General features: G+C 35.9%; 1 protein-coding gene across 3 annotated transcripts in view; it reads left to right on the top strand.

The window, feature by feature from the left end:
• NEDD4 (NEDD4 E3 ubiquitin protein ligase) overlaps positions 1-20,798 on the top strand; it is a 50,086-nt gene that overhangs the window by 24,737 nt on the left and 4,551 nt on the right. For all 3 annotated transcript variants that reach the window (XM_086848937.1, XM_023934056.2, XM_023934054.2), the window contains 21 exons: positions 6,207-6,257; positions 7,092-7,153; positions 7,496-7,598; positions 8,269-8,438; positions 8,993-9,110; positions 9,246-9,413; positions 11,158-11,223; positions 11,807-11,926; positions 12,328-12,534; positions 13,679-13,756; positions 14,003-14,057; positions 14,147-14,205; positions 15,065-15,130; positions 16,406-16,635; positions 17,183-17,304; positions 17,405-17,475; positions 18,172-18,267; positions 19,278-19,351; positions 19,510-19,570; positions 20,143-20,202; positions 20,306-20,413. In XM_086848937.1, the coding sequence (XP_086705063.1) occupies positions 6,207-6,257; positions 7,092-7,153; positions 7,496-7,598; positions 8,269-8,438; positions 8,993-9,110; positions 9,246-9,413; positions 11,158-11,223; positions 11,807-11,926; positions 12,328-12,534; positions 13,679-13,756; positions 14,003-14,057; positions 14,147-14,205; positions 15,065-15,130; positions 16,406-16,635; positions 17,183-17,304; positions 17,405-17,475; positions 18,172-18,267; positions 19,278-19,351; positions 19,510-19,570; positions 20,143-20,202; positions 20,306-20,413 (2,145 nt within the window). The remainder of the gene's footprint in view (positions 1-6,206; positions 6,258-7,091; positions 7,154-7,495; positions 7,599-8,268; positions 8,439-8,992; positions 9,111-9,245; positions 9,414-11,157; positions 11,224-11,806; positions 11,927-12,327; positions 12,535-13,678; positions 13,757-14,002; positions 14,058-14,146; positions 14,206-15,064; positions 15,131-16,405; positions 16,636-17,182; positions 17,305-17,404; positions 17,476-18,171; positions 18,268-19,277; positions 19,352-19,509; positions 19,571-20,142; positions 20,203-20,305; positions 20,414-20,798) is intronic.

Genomic DNA, 20,798 nt, shown 5'->3' with positions numbered 1-20,798 from the left:
ACAGGGGATCAAGTGGTAGAAATGCTCTCCCCTCACCCTTGGCAGAGAGTGCTCTTCTGTGTTCTGACACGTGTTTTCTCATCTTCCAGAAGTGGATGAATTTCACAGATTAAGCAAGTAAGCAAAACTGAGTGGCCTTTGCAGTCAAGTCATTTGCTTATGACTGACTTTCGCCCTTGTCTGAAGGGGACTGCCCTGCATTTCTGTTAAGTATCTCTGTTCCAAGTGTACTTTTTTCCTTATTCCCTGTGGCAAACAGAACATGCTGATTTGGGAATGCAGCCAGCAAAATGTTTGTAGCTCATTGCAGTGTTAGTTTATGGATCTATAATCATCTCTGTTTCAAGAGAGTACTTTTTTTTTTTTTTTTTCTGTCATGATAGTTTACAATAAGCCGAAAAGTCTACAGATAGATGCAATTATTGTTTGAGACCTTGGGCTGCTTTCAGCTGTATTGACTGTAACATAAGCAAACAGAATTTAAGAAGGACATAAGCAAGTTCCTGGCTGAAATTACATACAAACTTGGAGTCGTTGAAGTTGGGGCATATTAAAATGCAAATGAGACACTCCAGCTACTCAGTAAGAGGAATGTGGTAAGAAACACAGAACTGGATTCTTTCAGACCTAGATGATTTCTCTGGCAATCAGTGATTTTCCTAGCATAAGGGAGACAGCGTGTTTGGTAACGTGAAAGTACAAGGGCTTTCTAAAGGAAAAGGAATTCCAGAGTTTATTGTGAAAATTATTTTTCAATGGAGTTTCTACTTTAGCCAGTTATTCTACTAATCATTGTTTCTATTAAGTTTGTTTTGGGACAAATATTTAGCTTATTAATGAGAAATCTAAAGTGGTTAACATCTGGCAAATTACAGGATAATACAACCATGTCTGAAGTGGGAAGTATAATATAACTTTGGTAGTGTCATTGAGTTTGTCTGAAATGAATTGTAATAGTGTTCAGTTGGAAAAGTAATTGTGGTTGGATTATTTGTGTTGTGGTCACCTTTTGTTATTAGAGATTGAGGCATCCAAGGTCAGTTCATGCAGACTGGTTTTGGACAGGTGGGATTTACAGCTTTAGCACAGCAGACCTTAAGTCAAACCCAACCACCAAGTTGTGCTCTGGCCAGAGCAGAGCTAGCTCTTTACATCTGGCAGCAGAAGGTTTAGGCTTGGGACTGGGAGAGGTGGACAGGTGGGGCTTGAGACCCCTGTTGAGCAGTGACTGAGGACTAAAGCTGAGTGGGGAAGAGCACAGAAAGCTGCGGTGTGGCTGGCAGGGGCTGTTAGCTGCGTGCTGGTGCAAAGGCACAGGGCAGTCCTGAGTTAGATGCTGCATTTGCATCAACAGCAAATGATTTCAAATCAAGAATGATTTGAAAACTGCTGAGCTGGCTTTGAAGCAGGGTGAGGCTATGCAGGGCTATCCATCCCTGCTCTAGGCTCATTCTCTAAGAAGTGGCCAGGTACCTGTACAGCCCCAGCCAACTTAGTTAATGTAGGCCTGAAAAGCAGCTGCCAGGTTCAAGCTGCCTTTATGCCTCTGTGTGATCCTGAACTCGATCAAGTGAATTTCATGGGAGTGAGACTATGATGCAGACATGCTCCAGTTGTCTCCCTTTTGGAGAAAAATAGTTTATCTTATTTTTAATTCTATTTCTTCCCTCTTGCTTTGAAAAACAAATAGTTAATTGACTGTATCAAATCCTTCAGCTGAATGTGTTAATTAGCCACTGTGGTAAACATCTGCAAGATCTAGTTTATCTGTTGTTACTTCTGGGAGCACATTACACATGCACTTTTAATATTTGATAGAGTTTTAAATTTCTGTGTGTTAAGCTTTCTAGTGCTAAATGATGAAGGTAAAAGTGCGCCTGGACTTGTTACTATGAGAGTTTATTTTTCAGACTTTCTTTAAAGGCTTAAGATTTGGCAAAAAAGCTTTAACAAAGAGATGCAAGAGTTTTATGTTTTTATACTATTATGAAGATAACTGACTTGATGTCAGGAATGACTTGTAGTCATGAAGTAGTACCTAATTAAATATTTGGTACTGTTTTCTGATTTTTTTTTTTGGTTAATATTGGCAGATTTAACACAGGAGGGCAAGCCTGGATTGGCTTTTGACTTTACATAAAATGTAATATATCTGCTTTTTACATGGTAGCTTGTTTGGCACGTGCATACATCAAACCAAAGGAACTTGAAGTCCTGATGAATAAAATCAATGCGTTAATAACTTTTGACATGTGCTCTGTTTGTGTTGTTATGAAATATGCTTTGGTTATATTAGATAACTTGCCTTCCTGTGAACTGTTTTAAAAAAAAAAAATCTGTCTTCAATTGCATTGTTAATGAACTGTTAAGGACAAGTTCTCAAAGCAGTACACATTGGGTGGACTAATATATGAATGTTGTAAAAGTACTGTAAACTAAATATGAACATATAAGTTCATATTTATATTTTGGTGCCATATAAAATATGTAAGCTATAAATGCAGAAACAGATGATGCTTTTTCTCTGGTCTTTAGATAAGCAGTTTCCCTTAAATATCTTTGGAAGTAAGAGAGAATTAGTGAAAACAACCTCAGTGTCATTTCTAAATGCTGTCTGTTAAGCAGATGGTAAAACTGCTGAGGCGTGTTGTGCTGACACCTTGCTGTTGAAACAGCCAGCAGGGCTGAAGGCCCTGCAGAAACACATGTTGTGTAATAACCCTTGATCTAATGCTGTGTATTCTCCCTGTTTTGAAAATTCTGATAGGTCTTATATCTCTGTCATAGATGCCAACTTCAAAGAAATGCCAACGTGGCCTATGTGTAATTAAAAAAAATTCTCCTCACATACCACAGGTCCCCCTTAAAAATACAGGAGACATTCAGGACTGTAATGAATTCCATGCAGCCAAGTATTTACTGCATTGCAAGATAGAGAAAACATTGCTTGTGGAATCTGTGAATTTGGTACAATCTTAATGTCATAATTGAATCTTTTTTTTGAAACTGTTACTTTTCCATGATGAATAGCATATGCTGGCAGTATTTTATGGAAGAAAAAAAAGCTCACTTTTTTCAATTTAGAGTTTAAGAGAACCAAATAATACACTCAGCACAGCATGAAAAGAAAAATACTTGAATTTGCTAGTGTAGCTCGGGAAAGTTTTTTCATTCTCATCAAGCTTGTAACTAATGCTGATGTTTGGGTATTTAAGCAAGAAGAATGTTGGTTTTATAAGGCATCTATTGAGCTCTTGTTTTCTTAAGCAGCGATAGTCCAGATCACTGTTTGTTTTTTCAATTTGAATTGATATTTATGTTCCCTCCAATAAAAGCTGTATGCTTTCTTGTTTTGCCATACAGCTGTGGATTTCTGTGCAAAGACCAACCTGTGCACAGCTAGCTGCCAGTTTAGTCAGAAAAAGGCTGGGGAATATGCTTGGATTCTAATTAATGCACTAATACCACCAAACATTTGTCACAAAAATTGGTGGAGATAATACTTGTTATATCAACACCCAGGAACTGTTTCAAAAGGCTGTGTGGTGAATCCAGCAGTTAAGAAAGACTCTAAATTCAGTGACCCATTTTCAAACCTGATAAATTTTGGGTTATGTCCTCAATATTGCTCTTAAACGTGTGACTCAGGTAAGTGTGTCTATTTAAAATCTACTTCAGTTTCTGATGGGAGTTGCAGGAAAAAAAGTCTAAAATCTAAAGCTTATTAAGCATATATTCATGAAATAGATGAAAATGAGTTTTGAACAGAATTACTGTATTTTGTTGCTTTTCTTTGAATGCTTTGGCATTGCACTGGAGATCTTCAAATGAATTGTGTACAGCAGCTGTCTGTCCTCACCTGTTTTTAATAACTTTCTATAGACTAAACCAGTGAATCAGTAAAATACAAGGCCTCTCTGTTAGTGCAGTATATCGTTAATTGAGGTTTATGCCAAGCAGAAAGTTTGAGTTCTTTGGCTGTTAAGAAATTAGAAGCTGACAAGAACAACTGACCCACTTGTGTGTGTTGCCTGCTCTGATGAAACAGAGATCCAAACAGTTTCAGCTCCACTGGCATTTAGTTGTTCATGTGTGCGACGTCTGTTGCGAAGCTGCTTTGGCACCTCTTCGCAGGCATTAGTCAGCTTGTCATAGTGGGGCACATTGCTGGAGATCATTCCTGCTATCTGATGTATGTGGTAGTTGTTTGGAGATCAACAAAAATCTCCACTCAGGGTTTTGCTTTCTAGCTGGAGGAGAAAGTACTGTTAAAGACTTGGTTATCGAGCCTAACTGCTAAAAATAGCAGGAGAGACAGCAGAATAATAAAGTGAATAACAGGAGCACATACTCAAATTATGCTGGTAACAAACACAATGTTCTGAGGGTTTCTAAAGTAGAGCAAACTTTTGTCCCACATTCCAATAATTTATTTGGAAGGCATGTTCCACTTGAGGATTGCCAAGAACTTTACAAATACTAAGCCTTTTAACATGTCTAAGGTATGTGCTGTGCCATTTCAAAAAGAACCTCATAGGCAAAAATGATACCTATTTTTTTCCAGAATCTGTGGTCTATAATAGCACAGAAAGTTTTTCTTCAGTAGTTCAGGGAAGCCTCCTCAGGTAGGAAACCTGTTGTAGCTTTCTATTTCAAATGAGTTTATGGACTAAAAAGGTGGATGTTTTTTGTTTGTTTTCATTTTTGTCCCCTTCAGATCTGAACATGACATCCATGTTGCAAACTGAATTTGAAGTGACATACCTCCAAATTTCTAGCATTTTCTCACCTATGACAATCTAGCTGCACTTTTTGCAGGTGTAAAAATTAGAGGCCCATGTGAGACACTAATTCTCCAAATGCATGTATGACTTAAAGTTTAAATGGATGAACTTAGGACAACAGAGCTAAGGAAAAAAGGTACCAGAATTACTAAGGTAAAAAGAATTACTTCGAGAAATACCGATACTTAATGTCAGAGGATTGGACTGGAGTTTTAATGCTGTAAAATATTTGAATTGAAAATTAAAATAAGTTTTCCAGGAGAAAATTGAAACACATGGTTTTGCCCTGAGGTGAAGGAAATAGATGTCAGCAAGCTGCAGAGCCTTGTGGTGAAAAGTTTTATGAACAAACTTTAAACTTCTGGGGTGATTAGTTTGAATAAATGCAATAACAGATTTAGGAAAAAATAGGCACCAAATCTTTTGTTAGATGGAAAAATCAAGAAGCCTAGAATTTCAAAGGTTGCACGAGCCACAGGGTTGAAGACTTTCACAGCTCCTTAGTCTGTGCAAAAAAATGTAGTCTTGTAGTGTAGCATTCTGGTTTTTTTTAAAGCCATAAGTTAATACATACCTTCAAAAAATTCCATGCTGACCTGAGTGTATTCCACAGGCACTGATATATCTTCATGTTTAATGACCCTTATAATACATTTTTCTGCTTTTGTGGAGGTTCACAAAGGTTTTCAAATCACAAATTTGAAGCAAGTTAGCACATGCTCCAGTAATGCAGCAAGAAGTCAAGTAAAGTACTGCTGGTGGTGATTATTGGTGAATACTGAAATTACCTATGTAGATTATGGAAATTGTGATTTCTTTGGCAAGCAAAAATTCGTGATGAAAAGTCAAGTGTGCAGCAATACTGTGTATTGTCAATCCCTGCCCTGGTCTGACAGCTGCTGTGTTCACAGTCTGGTCCCAGTTGGACAGACCAGACATCCAAGTCAGGGTAAAATCTTTCGGATGGTTGTTATTAAAAGTAAACTCTGCAATGTGTGTATACAGAAGGTATTTTTTCATAGTTCTGACCGATTTCCATTCCAGGCCTGGGACCACTGGAATTGCTGGAACTTCCAAAGCACTTACCACAGATTATACTTACTTTTGCTTCTTGTTATCTTTGACAGTAGCTGTATGATTTGGGAAAGAAAAAAATGTTTATACATGCCTATTTTAAACAGCTGCCTAGGTTTATGGAAATTGTTGGGTGCTCTTAGGGGGCAGGTCCTTTAGGACAATGTTTCTGCTGGAGATGCTGACAGTCTCAGTCCTGATGCTGAACAAATGTCTTGTTTGGTTAAGATTAATCTGTATAATTTAGTAAACAGTCTAAATCTCCACCCCAGCTTCCTCAAATTTTGTTTTGTTTTAAGCTCTTTGCAGCTTTCAACTTTCTGTGGTGTTTGTTTTTGTTTTCTGTAGACTCGAGATGATTTTCTTGGACAAGTGGATATTCCTCTTTATCAGTTACCGGTTTGTATTTTTTGTTTGTTTTTAAAACTGTGAAAGGGAGAAAATATTTCTATATGCACTCTATTAGTCATCTAAGGAAGTTAACAAACTTATTACCACCTTCCTGGTAATAAAGTGACTAAGTTCTCCTGCTCTGTGGGTTCTTTATTTTATTTTGTTAGATCTGTTTGGGGTTTTTCAGTGCTGATCTTTATAAAACAATGTAGGTTACCTTGTTTTTTAATACTGGAGTGCTTTTAGCTTTTCCATAGTTTTACAGTCTTAAAGATAAGAAGTGATTGTAATTATTGTCATGTCTTAAAATATTTATTTAAAGTCTGTATATTTATTTTTACTGTTCCTTATTTGCATAAACAGATACAAAAAGGATGGTAAGTGACAAATAGAGAGCTAGTGTTGCTTTGGTAATTTTTTTTCAGTTTCTTGTATTTTTTTTGCAAAGCAGATAATTAGTTTTAAAGATACATCACCAAGAACATTAAAATAAATTAGCTTTTTCATTTTCTTCTGAAGTTTCAAAACATTAGCAGATACTAACAGATTTATCAGGAACTGTTTTAAAAACAGGGTAGCAACCATGGCAAACCTTTTCCAAGAACAGCTGTTTCATTCTGTAATGTGTATAGACACTGAAAGGTAATGGTTGTTTCTTGAACCAGAGTTTTGGTCTTATTGCTAAGATTAAAGCTGGTATTGCTGTTACTGTATCTGAACCTGTAATTTAAGTTTTAAAATGATATATGGCCTTTAAAGAAATCAGTGGTAAATTTCTGATAGTTTTCTTTGATTTCAAGCGCTTGATATAAATTTTTCTTGAAAAAATTCTTATTCCAGACAGAAAATCCAAGTATGGAGAGACCATATACATTTAAGGATTTTGTTCTTCATCCAAGAAGGTTAGTAAATACCACATGGAAATTCTAATTTTTATATCTAAATAATGTTTTTATGTAATTAGTTGTAAATACATATGCATTTTCTAAGTTTTTCTGATTCCATCGAAGAAATTTGAGTAGCATTGCTAAGATACTTATGTTCTACTAAAAAGTCAGCATTATTTTAAATACTTACTGTATTCAGAAGTCTGAAGCCTCAGTTCCATTATAAAACTTAATTAATGTAGATTATAAAAAGTCGAGTTTGTGTTGGAACACTTAAAAATAATCCTCTAGCTGTGCTTTTTCAGCTATATTGTTTTACAAGTGCACAACAACATCATTTTATTTTCTCTTCTGCAGCCATAAATCAAGAGTTAAAGGCCACCTTAGATTAAAAATGACTTACTTACCTAAAAACAATGGGTCTGAAGAAGAAACCACAGAACAGGCTGAAGAATTAGAGGTAAGAAAAAATGTGTTTATTGCTGAAAAATGAATGTTAGGAATCACTAAGCTATAAATATGTTTTAGAAATAAACCAGTTAAAAGTGGTTTCTTGTATCTTGCATACAATTTAAAGTGTTTAAGTTTCTGTTGTAGGTACTGTTTAATGTTGTTTGACCCCAGACAGACACTAACATCTTCGGTTTTAGAATTTCAATTCTCTCCAATCCATAGGGATACTTTGGTCTTACCTGCCATATATATGTAAATTTTTTAAACACATCCAATGTTGATTAATGGATTTCTTTTCCAGACTTAACTCTATTCAGCATTACCAGCCTTGCTGTAATTAAACTTTGTTACAGAAGGGCATGTTTATCTGCCTTATACATTTGCAGCATATGTATGAAATGAGCAATATTTAAGCTTTTAATGTATTCTCTTAATGCTGTTTCTTTTCCTAGAACTGACAACCTCTGGTATTAATATATTTAAGGACCTTGAGTTAAAAATAAGATTTCTTCATGAATAATATGCCCTGTTGCTTTTTAGAAATAAACACACTAAAATGAGTGTCAAATTTACTGGCTTAAGATGCAATGGCACTACACCTTAAAAGGGGGAGTGGCTTGATAAATTAAGATAAGTTTTTAAACTTCTGTTAAATTAAAGGTAGTAATGTCTTTCAGCCTGGGTGGATTATATTGGACCAACCAGAGGCTGCTAGCCAGCCACAGCAGCAGCAGCAAGAATCTCCTCCACTGCCTTCAGGCTGGGAAGAAAGACAAGACATCCTCGGCAGGACCTACTATGTCAATCATGAATTCAGAAGAACACAGTGGAAAAGGCCAACTGCACAGTATGTCTTTTAGCCTGAAAATTCAAGTCTTTCATTAGCTAGTGTAAATCACCCTAGTTACATTGACAGCAAGGAGAAATAAGAAGCGAACAGCTTGAAAACTGGTAAAGAGCTTTCCCTCACTTAACTTAGAAGCCCTCATGCAGTGGTCACTGGCTCGCAATGATTTTGACTTTACAGTGCTCTTGAAGTATGTATTCAAGTAGCAACTGGTTACAGTTGGAGAGATAACAATTACAGGAATGGAAAGTAAATGATTTTTTAGTTTTCAGCCATGTTTTTTCTTCCCATCAGGGACTTCTTTAAATTGTTTGCCTTATATTTTTTTTTCAATTTTTTTTCCCTGGAATGCTACCTGGTTCTTCAGCTTACACTTCACATTGACATGAATGCTTACTCATTTTAAACAGTTTACATTAACTTATATAGTCCAGACTGTTTCTTTTTCTTCTGTCAAAATGACTATGATGTATGTTTTTGCTGTTAGCCTGGCTTACCGTTGAAAGATAAACTCTGGCTGCTGTTTGCTGACTTCTCCCACCCTGCCCCACCAGGGACAGCGTGGCTGTTGCAGATCTTGGCAGTGTGCAGCTGGAGGCCCAGCACGTGTTCACTCACCGGCGACAAATATCAGAGGATACAGAAAACACAGACAGCAGAGATTCCCCCGAGGTAAAACAATAAATCTCAAAATGTTTCCGAAATGCAAGTAATTTTTTAATCTAGCCTACTCAAAAAGCTTGTCTTAACGAATCGTAACTTGGAACTGCTTTTTAAAAATGTTTTCCCTTTATTTTCTTTTTAAAGAGCTGGGAAATTATAACTGAAGATGAGGCAACAATGTACAGCAGTCAGAATGTTCAAATGCCTCTCTCGCAGAGTAGCTGTGATATACAGAGTCATCTTGCAGAAGAATTGAGTAACAGACTTACTACCTCTGGAAGTCCAGCTACGGGCCAGTCAACAGCCTACACTGTAAATTATTTTCCTCATTGTTCTGATAGAATTAGATCCATCAATACTTTATTTACAAATTATATTTTTAATTTAATCTCAAATTCATGGATCTTAAGAATAGTCTTTTTACTGTAGAATCCCATCTAAACAAGCATTTTCTTCCTCTCTGCTTTGCTTATATGGATTTCTGCCTGAAGTTAAAACAGATTTGTGTGAGCTATTTTTCAGTCTGTAAACCTACAGACTAGCCTAGTGTCATAGAGTGCTGAAAACTACAAATGAAAAAATCTGTCTGTATCCTGAAAACTTATTTCTAAGGGAGTTGTGCTATGTGAGTTACTTTTCGCATTAGAACAAGTTCTAAGATTGACCATTTTTCCTTGTGGATATTGGGATAAGGTTTTATGGTTGGGTTGAGTAAACCTGCTGCTTCTGTAGCAGCAAAAAAGGGAGCTTGCACATACAGTTCCACAGCCCTTGTGCCAGCTGTCAAACTTGCCTGACCTCTGTGGAAGTCTGTTCAGCTTGCCAACCCAGCAGAAAGCTACTCTCTTTTCCCCAACTCTGCTTTTTTGCAGTTTGAGCAACTGAAACAGCGTGCTAGGTTGTCTGATAAATGCTACAGTAGCAGAGAGAAAAGAGCAGGATTATGTAGCCAGGGTGAAATTCGACTTTTTGGTGGTAGCAAGGAATTAAATTAACTCAGCTGTATTTCGAAACCCGAGCTCCACAAACAGCCTTGTAACCTGATACGTGACATGAGAAATCCACTGTCCATTGAGGAAAGCCTGTAGAGGTGACCCAAGCCATCTAGACTGATAGATTTTGGTATTGAAATAATCATTAGTTTTTGTGATGTTGAGAATGTCCTTCCAAATGTAAATTTGGAACTGACAATGTTTATCTGAGTTTGTACAAATGTATCACTACTGTTGCTGGAAACAGTCAAGTGAGAGTAACAAGATTTTACTTGATCTCTGCTATTCAGCATCCCATGGATAGCAAGGAAATTGTTATTTCAGCTTGCTTGGGTGGCCTGAGCAAAGAAAGAGGCAGATACTCAAATTATTTGCAAAAGTCAGCTAGAATGGCAGTCTTGCCTCCTGGGGTGTATAGGATACCCCACACCCCCCACCAAAAAATTAACAAATTAATCATGCTTTTTCTTTGAAGTATTCCAATAGTGTGTGGATAGGGAAAAATCCTTCAAATAGTTGTGGAAATTCTGGAGCAGAATAAATGGTGCCTGACTGTAGCAAGTGAGATCTAAATGTGGCTTTAGGCAGGAATGTGGACAGTTCTGCAAAGTCCAGGGATTTAATTGCTTTTCTCAAACTGGTTATGTCAGACTCCCCTATCTTTTCATTATTGACCTAATCTACTCTCTGGAAAGTTGGGTTAGCTCTGCTCTGTCACAGACTTTACTGACAGCACAAAAAGTTCTATACCGTAAACTCAATTTTACTGTAACTATTGGTAATTAATATTTTACATGCCAAAACATCTATTGCTAGGGTTTTCTGAACTTTCATAAGCCTCTATCATCCTAAGATTATAACAGACTCTGTGAACTTGATGTTTCTAGCTGTTAAAACAGGAGTTTGAAAAGTACGATATTAAATCATGCTTCAAAACAAATAGAACACTTTACTCATGATGGAAGCTGTAATAGATTGAAGTGTGCTAACCATTGTTGACTGTTTCCTGCTATCCTTAAAGCTGCAGTAAAAACTAATGTTTCATTCCTCTTCATTCCTTCAAGAACCATTCCAGCAGAAGAGGTAGTCTGCAAACATACAGACTTGAAGAGCAGCCTGCACATCCAGTGGTAAGTCATTTTTCAAGAAACACAGGCTTTTAGCTGTGGTAGGTGCTGACATTTCAAATGAGATTTGGCCTTCCTAGCCCAGCAGCTGCCCTGACAAAATGGCAATTATGGGTCTAGTTGAGCTGTAAAGCTTTCGCGTTTCAGCTTTGTTTAGCATTAGTGTGATGCATAGCCTGCAGAAGGAAGTAGTCTTGCCCTGATGATGAGTTTCATTTTACAAATGGTTTGCCTTATAATTGTTTACATCTAATTAAAAGCTATACCACATCCCATTACGTTTTCATGGTGGCACTGCAAACTGTGATCTCACAGCCAGAAGTACTAGGCTGGATCAGCCTAAACCAGGTATATAAATGAATCCCTTAACATGAGGTGTTTGAATTTTGTATAAATAAACAAACATCTATTACTTCGTACTATTCGGGAAGGACTTAAATACTTCTTACCTATTTTACCCAGTTCATTAAAGTAATGAACCTTCTGAAATATAGTTTTGTTGTTTTATTTAGACAAAGGAAAACCTTTTTACAGTAAGTTTCATAGTTTTCTTAATTGTTTTTCATCTGTTATCACTAATATTTAGTTACTGCCTACTTCATCTGGATTACCCCCAGGCTGGGAAGAAAGACAAGATGAAAAAGGAAGGTCATATTATATAGATCACAATTCTAGAACCACTACCTGGATAAAGCCAGTTGTACAGGTACTGCCTGTGTTGAATTTACTGATGTTTGTATTCATTGAACCTTTTAAAGATCTTGTGTAATAGAAGTGGAGAGATGGCTTTGAAATACAGCATGCGAAAGGCACAAAGTGTAAAGTACCACATAAAATATCGGAGAGATTGCACGGAGAGTTAGGAACAGTAATGTTTATTGCAAGTCATTCTCCCTTCTGGAGAGTGGTTGTGACTGGGGGGGTTGGAAGGCCTCTGTAAACCTTCAGCACAATCAGTGATTGTTAGTCAATGTGGTTGATATGAAATCTGTCAATGATTTGCTTTACGAAACTTCTTTCATGAGTCAAAAATATAGATTAATAGAAAAACAATATTGCTTTATAGGGCTTTGATTTGATAGGATTTTTTTTTGTCATTTACCATAGACTGCTGTGGAAACAAGTCAGGTGTCAGCTGCACAAAGTGTTTCTATAGGAAGACAGCCACAAGCAACATCAAGTGATTCATCACAACAGTCTTCTCAGCAGCAGCCTGAAGTGGAGCAAGGATTTCTCCCTAAAGGCTGGGAAGTCCGACATGCACCCAATGGAAGACCATTCTTTATTGACCACAATACCAAAACCACAACATGGGTAATGGAAAATTGTTCTCATGAACTGAAATTCTAATTCCTCTTGAATCAAAACTTTGCTGCTTTCAGCAAGCTTCTGTATGTTTCTTTAGTGCCAAGATAGCTGTATCTGTCTGTTGAGGAGCATGGTCAGAGCACAGTGCTAATATTGCCAAGGTGGGGCATTCAATCCTTATACAGGCTATGGAGATGGACTCCATGGCCCTTGTGGGTCCCTTCCAACCCAAAATATTTTGTGTGAGTCTGAGTGATATGTAATAAAATTGCCAAATTATAATACCTGTTATGCGTAGAAGATTATAAATTTTAGTAATTGTAATTTAGTATAAAATTTAGTAATTGTATTGGTATTTGAAAGTTTAGCTTGGAAGGAGGAAAACAGGAATCTGCTTTGCAGAAGTAAAGCCCCTAATAAATGACATTGCAGAACTGTGGTAGCTTATAGGAGCTGTTCACAGAAATGAGTTCGGTAAACATACCTTCAGCAGGAAATCTATTGCCTTGAATTTATCACAGGGCACAACACAAATTTCTGTGGATGCTTAGAAAAGCAGACCAGGTGCAAGTATCATATGGATGAGGGAGCTGTACAGCTGCAGTTCCACAGAGGGGCACTGCACACCACTTGGCAGTGCTGTTAGATGGGCGTAAGCATATCAAAAGTCAGTCCTACTGTCAGGTGAAAGAGAAATCCATTAAATCAATTCAAAATGGGTATTCTTTTCTCCAGGTAGATGAAAATAACTTAATTAATGCAACCACCTTCAACCTAGCTCACAAAAAAAAACAACAAACCAGCTTATCAACCAAACAACAAAAAACCTCACCAAACCCAAAAAGTGTAAGGTGTGTAAGAAATCACATGGAAAGAGTAATTCAACTCAATTACACAAAAAATGAGTTGAATGAGGGATTTTTATTTATATATATGTAAAAAATATAAAGTGAGATGTTACTAGAAGATGTTTGTAAATTACTGGAGGACTGAGAATCCTCAAGGATTCCTTTGGCTACAGAATATGCCACCATTACCTCATTGCTACTAGGCATATTCTTTACAAAATCATTAATAAAGACCAAAAAAAATTAAAAGCAAAACAAAACAGCAGAAGGATTTTAACATGCTTCTTGTTTTCTTTTCAAAGGAAGATCCAAGACTGAAAATGTCTGCTCATCCAAGGAGAAAGACTTCCCTAGATCCAGTTGACCTGGGCCCATTACCAGTAAGTAAACCATTCTGTTCTTGTTTTGCAGGTAAAGCAATTTAACTATTTAAGTTAGCATTATTGAAATTTGCACATGAGAAAACGCATCCTGCTTTTTTCCTACAAAAAATAGTTTTGAATTTCAGTGCTGACAGTAGATGGGGGAGGAATGCCCACAATTGCAGATCATGTTGAGTTCTATGCACACTAAATGATCAGAAATTTATAATAAAAATGTGTAATAAAAATGTTGCCTTTTTACAGCCAGGTTGGGAAGAGAGAACTCACACAGATGGAAGAATATTCTTCATAAACCACAGTATGTACAATGTAGCATTCTTCCCTACTCATCATTTTATTTGTGAACATTATTTAAATTAATGAAACTAATTTAAAAATGTCTTGCAGATACGAAGAGAACTCAATGGGAGGATCCTCGACTGCAGAATGTGGCAATAACTGGACCAGTAAGCTTTCCTAATGTAGATTTTCATATTTTTCAAAAACATTGTTAGTAGAATCCAAACAAACTTTCGTCATTTATCACTTAGTTGATCTGGAAAGTGAAACTTTCAGGGTGTTTAAAAAGAAATAAAAATCCTTTGTTCAAAGACTGTTTAGAAAGCTTTCTGGGGAAATGGTCTTTAAATGGCAGAAAAAAAAGCAGTTCCCATGGTAGTAAGAAATGTTCCTTATAGAATGGGGGAGGACTTTCAAGTGGATAAGAAAGTCTATTTATTTTTTGTCCACACTACCTCAATTCATAAAGTAAATTTGAGAAAAAAGGAGAAAAAGAAAAAAATAGAAAGAAAAGGGCTTAAAGAGGAATTAAATTAATTTTCAACTGAAAAATAATTATCCAGCTTCAGTACTTAATCCAAAGTGCAAAATTACCAGAACTAATTGCAAAGATGGTTTGCATTATAATTATAGATGGGTTTTAGTGTTCAGCTGATATCTGTGTTTATTAATAGCCTGCGTATGTAAACAGCCTTCCCTGTCCATGGAAAATAGAGGTGTTTGTAGCCAGGTCTCTCATGATACAGCAGGGAAATGGACGTGCTATGGACGTCACCAAAGGCATTTTGGTCACTTTGATCTGGGCCACTCAGGGATCTCAGGCAGTTAAATCAGCTAATGGGCAAGTACAGCATGAATTCTGTGGATCTGATCTGAACAGAGAAATGCTTTTCATTTCTGGTGTTTATAAATTGGAAGCCTCCCCTGGCACTCAGTAAAACATGTATTCCTGTTTTCTCAGAATTTAAATGGGTTGTCTGTGTTTCATGAGACACATGGGACTTTTTTCTTTTCTTTCCTCCAAAGGCTGTGCCTTACTCCAGGGACTATAAGCGGAAGTATGAATTCTTCAGAAAGAAATTGAAGAAACAGGTAAGTAATCAGTAGGAATCCAGCAGAAGCATATGAAACTTAGAACCCTAAACAAGGGAAAGCTTAGGTTGCATGGAAGGTAAATTTACTGTCTGTTCTCAAATACATTTGTGAAGCACCAACTTGGTAACAATTAGCATTTACTCTAACAGCAGAGTTTGTGACTTTATGCACTGATGAGACTGTAAGCAATCTAATTTAAAAATTAGAAATTCTCAAAGGTTAAAACATCATGAATCTGAAAGTAAGATTGGCAACAGAAAACTCTGGAAGTCACTGATCAAGCATAGAATAGTTTTTGAAAATCAGAATATGGCAAGTATTCTCAGAAGTTCTCAGAACAGATTTTATTCTGTCTATGTAGAAATCTCTACTGTCATCATGATCAGGCTGGATGACTGCAATAAATTGTTACAGCTTTAAATCAAAAGTTGTGAGTCTCGTTTCCAACCTCTAGTTTGAAGTGGCAGTGCCAGGTATATTTATAACATGTAGCATAAAAGACTGTAAATAGCATCTGGACAGCCAGATAACAATGAGTCTGCACAAGTTCAATCAAATTTTACATCCTCAGGAGATATTTTTCATATGTAATAATCCCTTTGAGTTTAGATCTGTGCTTCATCTTCTACCTGCAAAATCTGCCTATGCATTTTGAGCTGACATGTAAATTGCATGCAATTATATATGCACCTCATTTTTTGTGTTCCTAGTCAAACAAGATTGACATTCATTCAAATGTCAGTATCTTAATCTGAGAAGTGATAGAGAGCTCAGCCACACAATACAAGTGTGGTAGCTTAAGAATTAAATACAGCTGTAGATTTTGTCCTAAGTAAGAGAACAGGACACCTAGGCTCATGGAATATTGAACTAGAAGGTGAAATAAGTCAGGTAAAACGGTTCCAGGTAATTTTATGTGTCAACTGTGAGCTGTTTTTAATCAAGTGTTTAATATGATAAATATTCAATGTCAGAAGAGACACCATGCCTTGCTGCATGCAGAACAACTGCCCATATGCTGTTACTAGTAAGAACTTACTTTAACTGTATTTTCTTGGCACAAAATAGAAGTTAGTATCTGAAATTCTCTCTGCTAGTTGAATTGTAGGTAAACAGAGCCTCTTTTCAATCATATTGTGTTATTCTTCCAAGTTACGTAAAGAAAGGGTTTCTGTGTCCTCTTTGTTTATTTTCAGAATTTGCATATTCTGCAAAACCATAAGATGCTGGGTTTTGTTTCATTATTCTTTGTTTTCATATTCTCTCTTTTAGAGTGATATTCCAAATAGGTTTGAAATGAAAATTCATCGCACAACAATCCTTGAAGATTCCTACAGAAGAATTATAGCTGTAAAGAGAGCAGATTTCCTTAAAGCAAGACTTTGGATTGAATTTGATGGTGAAAAAGGTTTAGACTATGGAGGAGTGGCCAGGGAATGGTTCTTCCTTCTCTCTAAAGAAATGTTTAATCCTTATTATGGATTGTTTGAATATTCAGCTACGTAAGTAAAACCGCTCTGGAAGACTCGAAATCTTAGGAAAATGTCTTTCTCATACCTTCTTTAAAAATGGGGCTTCTCTCACCCTTAAAAATGTATGGGAGGGTTTCATTGGTGACAACTGTGATAATCTGCACCCAGTTGCTTGACAGAAGAGTAATGTGGAGACAGTACTTGGGTTTTTTTTTTTTTTCAGCAGTCTAACAAGCCATGGCATTTTTGCATGGCCAAGCATGTGCTTGCAACCATCTCCTGCATACAGAAGAGGCAGTATGTAACCAGTAATGCAGAGAATGTTACTCTACTTTAAAATGAATGGGAATTAATCCCTTCTCTTTGGTATATCTCTAACTTACTAAATTAGTTGGTGGTGGTTGTTTCTGATATACTAATAGTCTTCTACTGCATATTGTTTAATATTATATACCATCATGGAAAGCAGTAACTGATTTAATAAGTGATGTCTTTCAGATCTTCAAATGTGAGACTGTTCCAATAGTACAACATTTTGTTTTTCTTTCTCTTCCCTGCTCTCTCCTTCCAACTTCAGAGATAACTATACTCTGCAGATCAATCCGAACTCTGGACTTTGCAATGAAGATCATCTCTCTTATTTCAAGTTTATAGGTCGTGTGGCTGGAATGGCTGTTTACCATGGCAAACTTTTGGATGGTTAGTATTTATCTTATGTAATGTGACATTCAGATGAATATTGCCTGTGTTTTGAGTCCTAAGTTACATCTGTAAAATTTACTACTTCTTCTCTTTAAAGCCTTTTTTATTCGTCCTTTTTACAAGATGATGCTCCAAAAACCAATAACACTACATGATATGGAATCTGTGGTATGTAATTTGCTTTATCATGTAAATAAATTTCATGTTAATTTATAATTTTTTTATATATTTATATCTCTTTAATGACATTCTGAAGGTTGAAAATGCATGATTCAAGGATATCTTACGCTACATTTTTTATAAGTCTTAAGTTGCATAGCACTCGGGTTCAAGTCAGTTAAGCTGTATTGAAAACTTGAACCTATACTTCTTGTGATGTTTTCTTAAAATGTTTTAGACACTGAGGCTGCTAAAATTGATAATAAATACTTCTAGGATTCCTATCTTAAACCTGTTTCTTAAATTAGTTTTTTCTTTGATGATAAAAATCAATAATTTTGGGACTGAAAATATTTAAGTGATACAATGCAGCATTTTTAGAGGAAAAACATGTCCCTTAGGCTTTCCTTGTTTGGTTGGTTCCCTGATAACGGCTCTTATTTAGAATACCCATGGACAAAGTGATTTTTATTCTATCTTTTTAATCTGTTACTGGTTTTGCTGCCCTTTAAAATTACAGCATGTAGTTGCTATCTGTTTCTGAGTAATAGATTTATAGGTGTGTCCTGATTTTTTTTTTTATTTGATTTGGTTTGTGTTTGGTACTGTAGAATGATGGAATGATGTGGGTTGCAAGTCAGGGACACCTTTCACTAGACTGGGTTGCTCCAAGCCCTGTCCAACTATTTTGTAATTCTGTCTTAGGATAGTGAATATTACAATTCTCTGAGATGGATTCTTGAAAATGATCCAACAGAACTGGACCTCAGATTCATAGTTGATGAAGAACTTTTTGGTCAGGTTAGTATGTTCATGTAATGTAGAATAGACAAAACATGAAAGAAAATACTTGACCTGTGAAATTAAGGGATTTTATCTGTATGGTGTTAAGAAAACCCCTTTGCTCGCTCAGCTCTTTCCACTCATGCAGTGCTTTCAACCTGGTGTGATAAACAATGTGGAAATAAGCAGAGCTTTAAAAAATTGCTTATGCATTTTTGTTGAATACTACTTGCATTGAAATGTAGCTGTTGCTGTGAAGGCAACCAAGACTAAGATATCCATAGTCATTATTTGATCTAGAGTAGAGGTTGGGTTTATGTAATTATCTGGAAAGGATGAGCTCCTTTGAAAACTGCTGAAGTCACTGGGAAACAACATGTTTCCTTTCTCTTAATATGTATTAGAAACCTATAGAATAAACAACTTTGTTATTGCATACAAAGCTATTTAGGATAAGTCATGTAGAAATTCCGTAAGTCTTGAATGAAACTTCCAAATTACAGTTGCCAGCTAGATCTAAGGGTAATAACCTTTGTGGTCTTGTGTAACAGAAGTGATCCTAAGAAGCAATGAAAATGTATATCAATGATAGCAGAAAATGAGATACTTGTCTTCTGAGGTTCTAGTACTATAAGTCACTTTGTAAGAGAGATGTATATTGATTCAGTTACTGGGATCATTACTGAAGTGGTTTCTGTAATTGTTTTTCCTTGAGATTTGGAATAAGGGCTGGGTCATGGAATATGCAGTTAGAGAAGTATGCCTTATTCTGGACCTGTGTGCAGTCTTGGGTGTGTTGTAGCACGTCAGAAAAAATGAAGGTTTCCCATTGCACTTCTCAATAATATATCTTTTTTTTAAAAAAATGTACCACATTCTATTTATTAAGTAACTTGTGTGACTGGATCTGTTTCTCATAGTTCTCAAATTCTGCAGTCTTCACAAGTTGTATGAATTACCTAATATTAACATAGGAATTCTGTTATATATTCACCTTGCTTAAGACCTGTTCTGTGCATTGCATTTAGACCCATCAACATGAACTGAAAAGTGGTGGATCAGAAATAGTTGTCACCAACAAGAACAAGAGAGACTACATTCAGTGAGTAGCAGCTGCTGTATGCAATGTACCTCACTGGATTGCCCTCTAGTACAGGGGCTCTATGTTAGCTTTATTTACAAAAGGAAGTTGTTTTTTTGTCTATAAATCACTTTTATTTTAAAGTGATTTTGTGTGTGGTTTTGTTTTGTTTTTTGCAGTCTTGTAATTCAGTGGAGATTTGTGAGCCGAGTACAGAAACAAATGACAGCCTTTAAAGAGGTATAATTTTAATTACAAAATAAATTCTTCTAAAATTTTGTTGCATCTGATATTAAGGTTTTTTGGACACCCTGAACACCCACTAATAATTTTGTTAAAAGTTTAAAAAAAGGCAGTGATATTATTCGTAGTGTCAGCTTTGAATTATTTCCAAGTTAAAAATATTTTGGTATGTTTTTATTGAAGTGTTTAATTCATCTTGAAAAATTTGTTTGTTTCTCAGTCCTGACTGACAGATTGAGCTGTAGAGTAAACTATTTAATGACCTTTGCAGAAATTAATTTAATTATATTAGTTTGATTTAAACTAGGCAATTTACCCTTTTTTGTACAAATTTTATTACACAGATGATATTCAGACTTCCATACTCATCACTCAGTGTTGCACAGAAAAGATGTGAGAAATCAATTAAAAGTACTATAATGAAACTGGGGACTCCTGGTGTCCAAACATCTGTGTTTGGTATATTGCTTTGGCTGTGTTTACCAAAGCCTCTAAATATCCTTCTCCATGACTAAAAATGCTAAAATAATGTTGCCTTGATTTTTACAACCTTCCCTCATCTTTTTTAGGGCTTTTTTGAACTAATACCACAGGATCTGATTAAAATCTTTGATGAAAACGAGCTAGAGGTGGGTATATCATGGAAAAGAAAACAAATTATGTTGAAACTTTAGTATACTAAACTTAAACTTTGGTGTTTTTGGTGTTTTGTTTTTTTTTTTATCTGTGTAGTTATTAATGTGTGGATTGGGAGATGTGGACGTGGCTGATTGGAAACTACACACAAAATACAAAAATGGCTACAACGTAAACCATCAAGTAATACAGTGGTTCTGGAAGGTATAATGAAATTCTAATATTTTCTTATTCAAAAGATGCTGCCTTTCTGCTAGTTTATAGTTTGATTTGTTAAAAGGTTATGTAAATATTATTTTACCATTAAAATGATAATTACTGAGAAAGTAAGAAAACTAAAGATTGGATGTATGGTAAGAATGTAAATGTAATAGTGATGCTTGCTTTTTAAAAAAAATCCCTGTCTGACTGGAGTTGAAAATATTTGTGTAGGTTTTCCTGCCATGGTTACACTAAAGAGGTGTTAAACTCTTCTGTTTAATAAATTACAGGAATTTGGCTTCTAGTTCATAACATCAAGAAACTTCAAAGGAAGTAGGGGGCCAAATCTTCAAGGGAAGCATTTTAACAGTCTGCTAAGCCAGTAACC

This window comes from Cyanistes caeruleus, chromosome 13 (assembly GCF_971803275.1).
Source record: "Cyanistes caeruleus chromosome 13, bCyaCae1.hap1.1, whole genome shotgun sequence".
NCBI classification, from domain to species: domain Eukaryota; kingdom Metazoa; phylum Chordata; class Aves; order Passeriformes; family Paridae; genus Cyanistes; species Cyanistes caeruleus.
The sequence above is the reverse complement of the archived record's forward strand: the minus strand, read 5'-3'. Positions and strand labels throughout refer to the sequence as shown.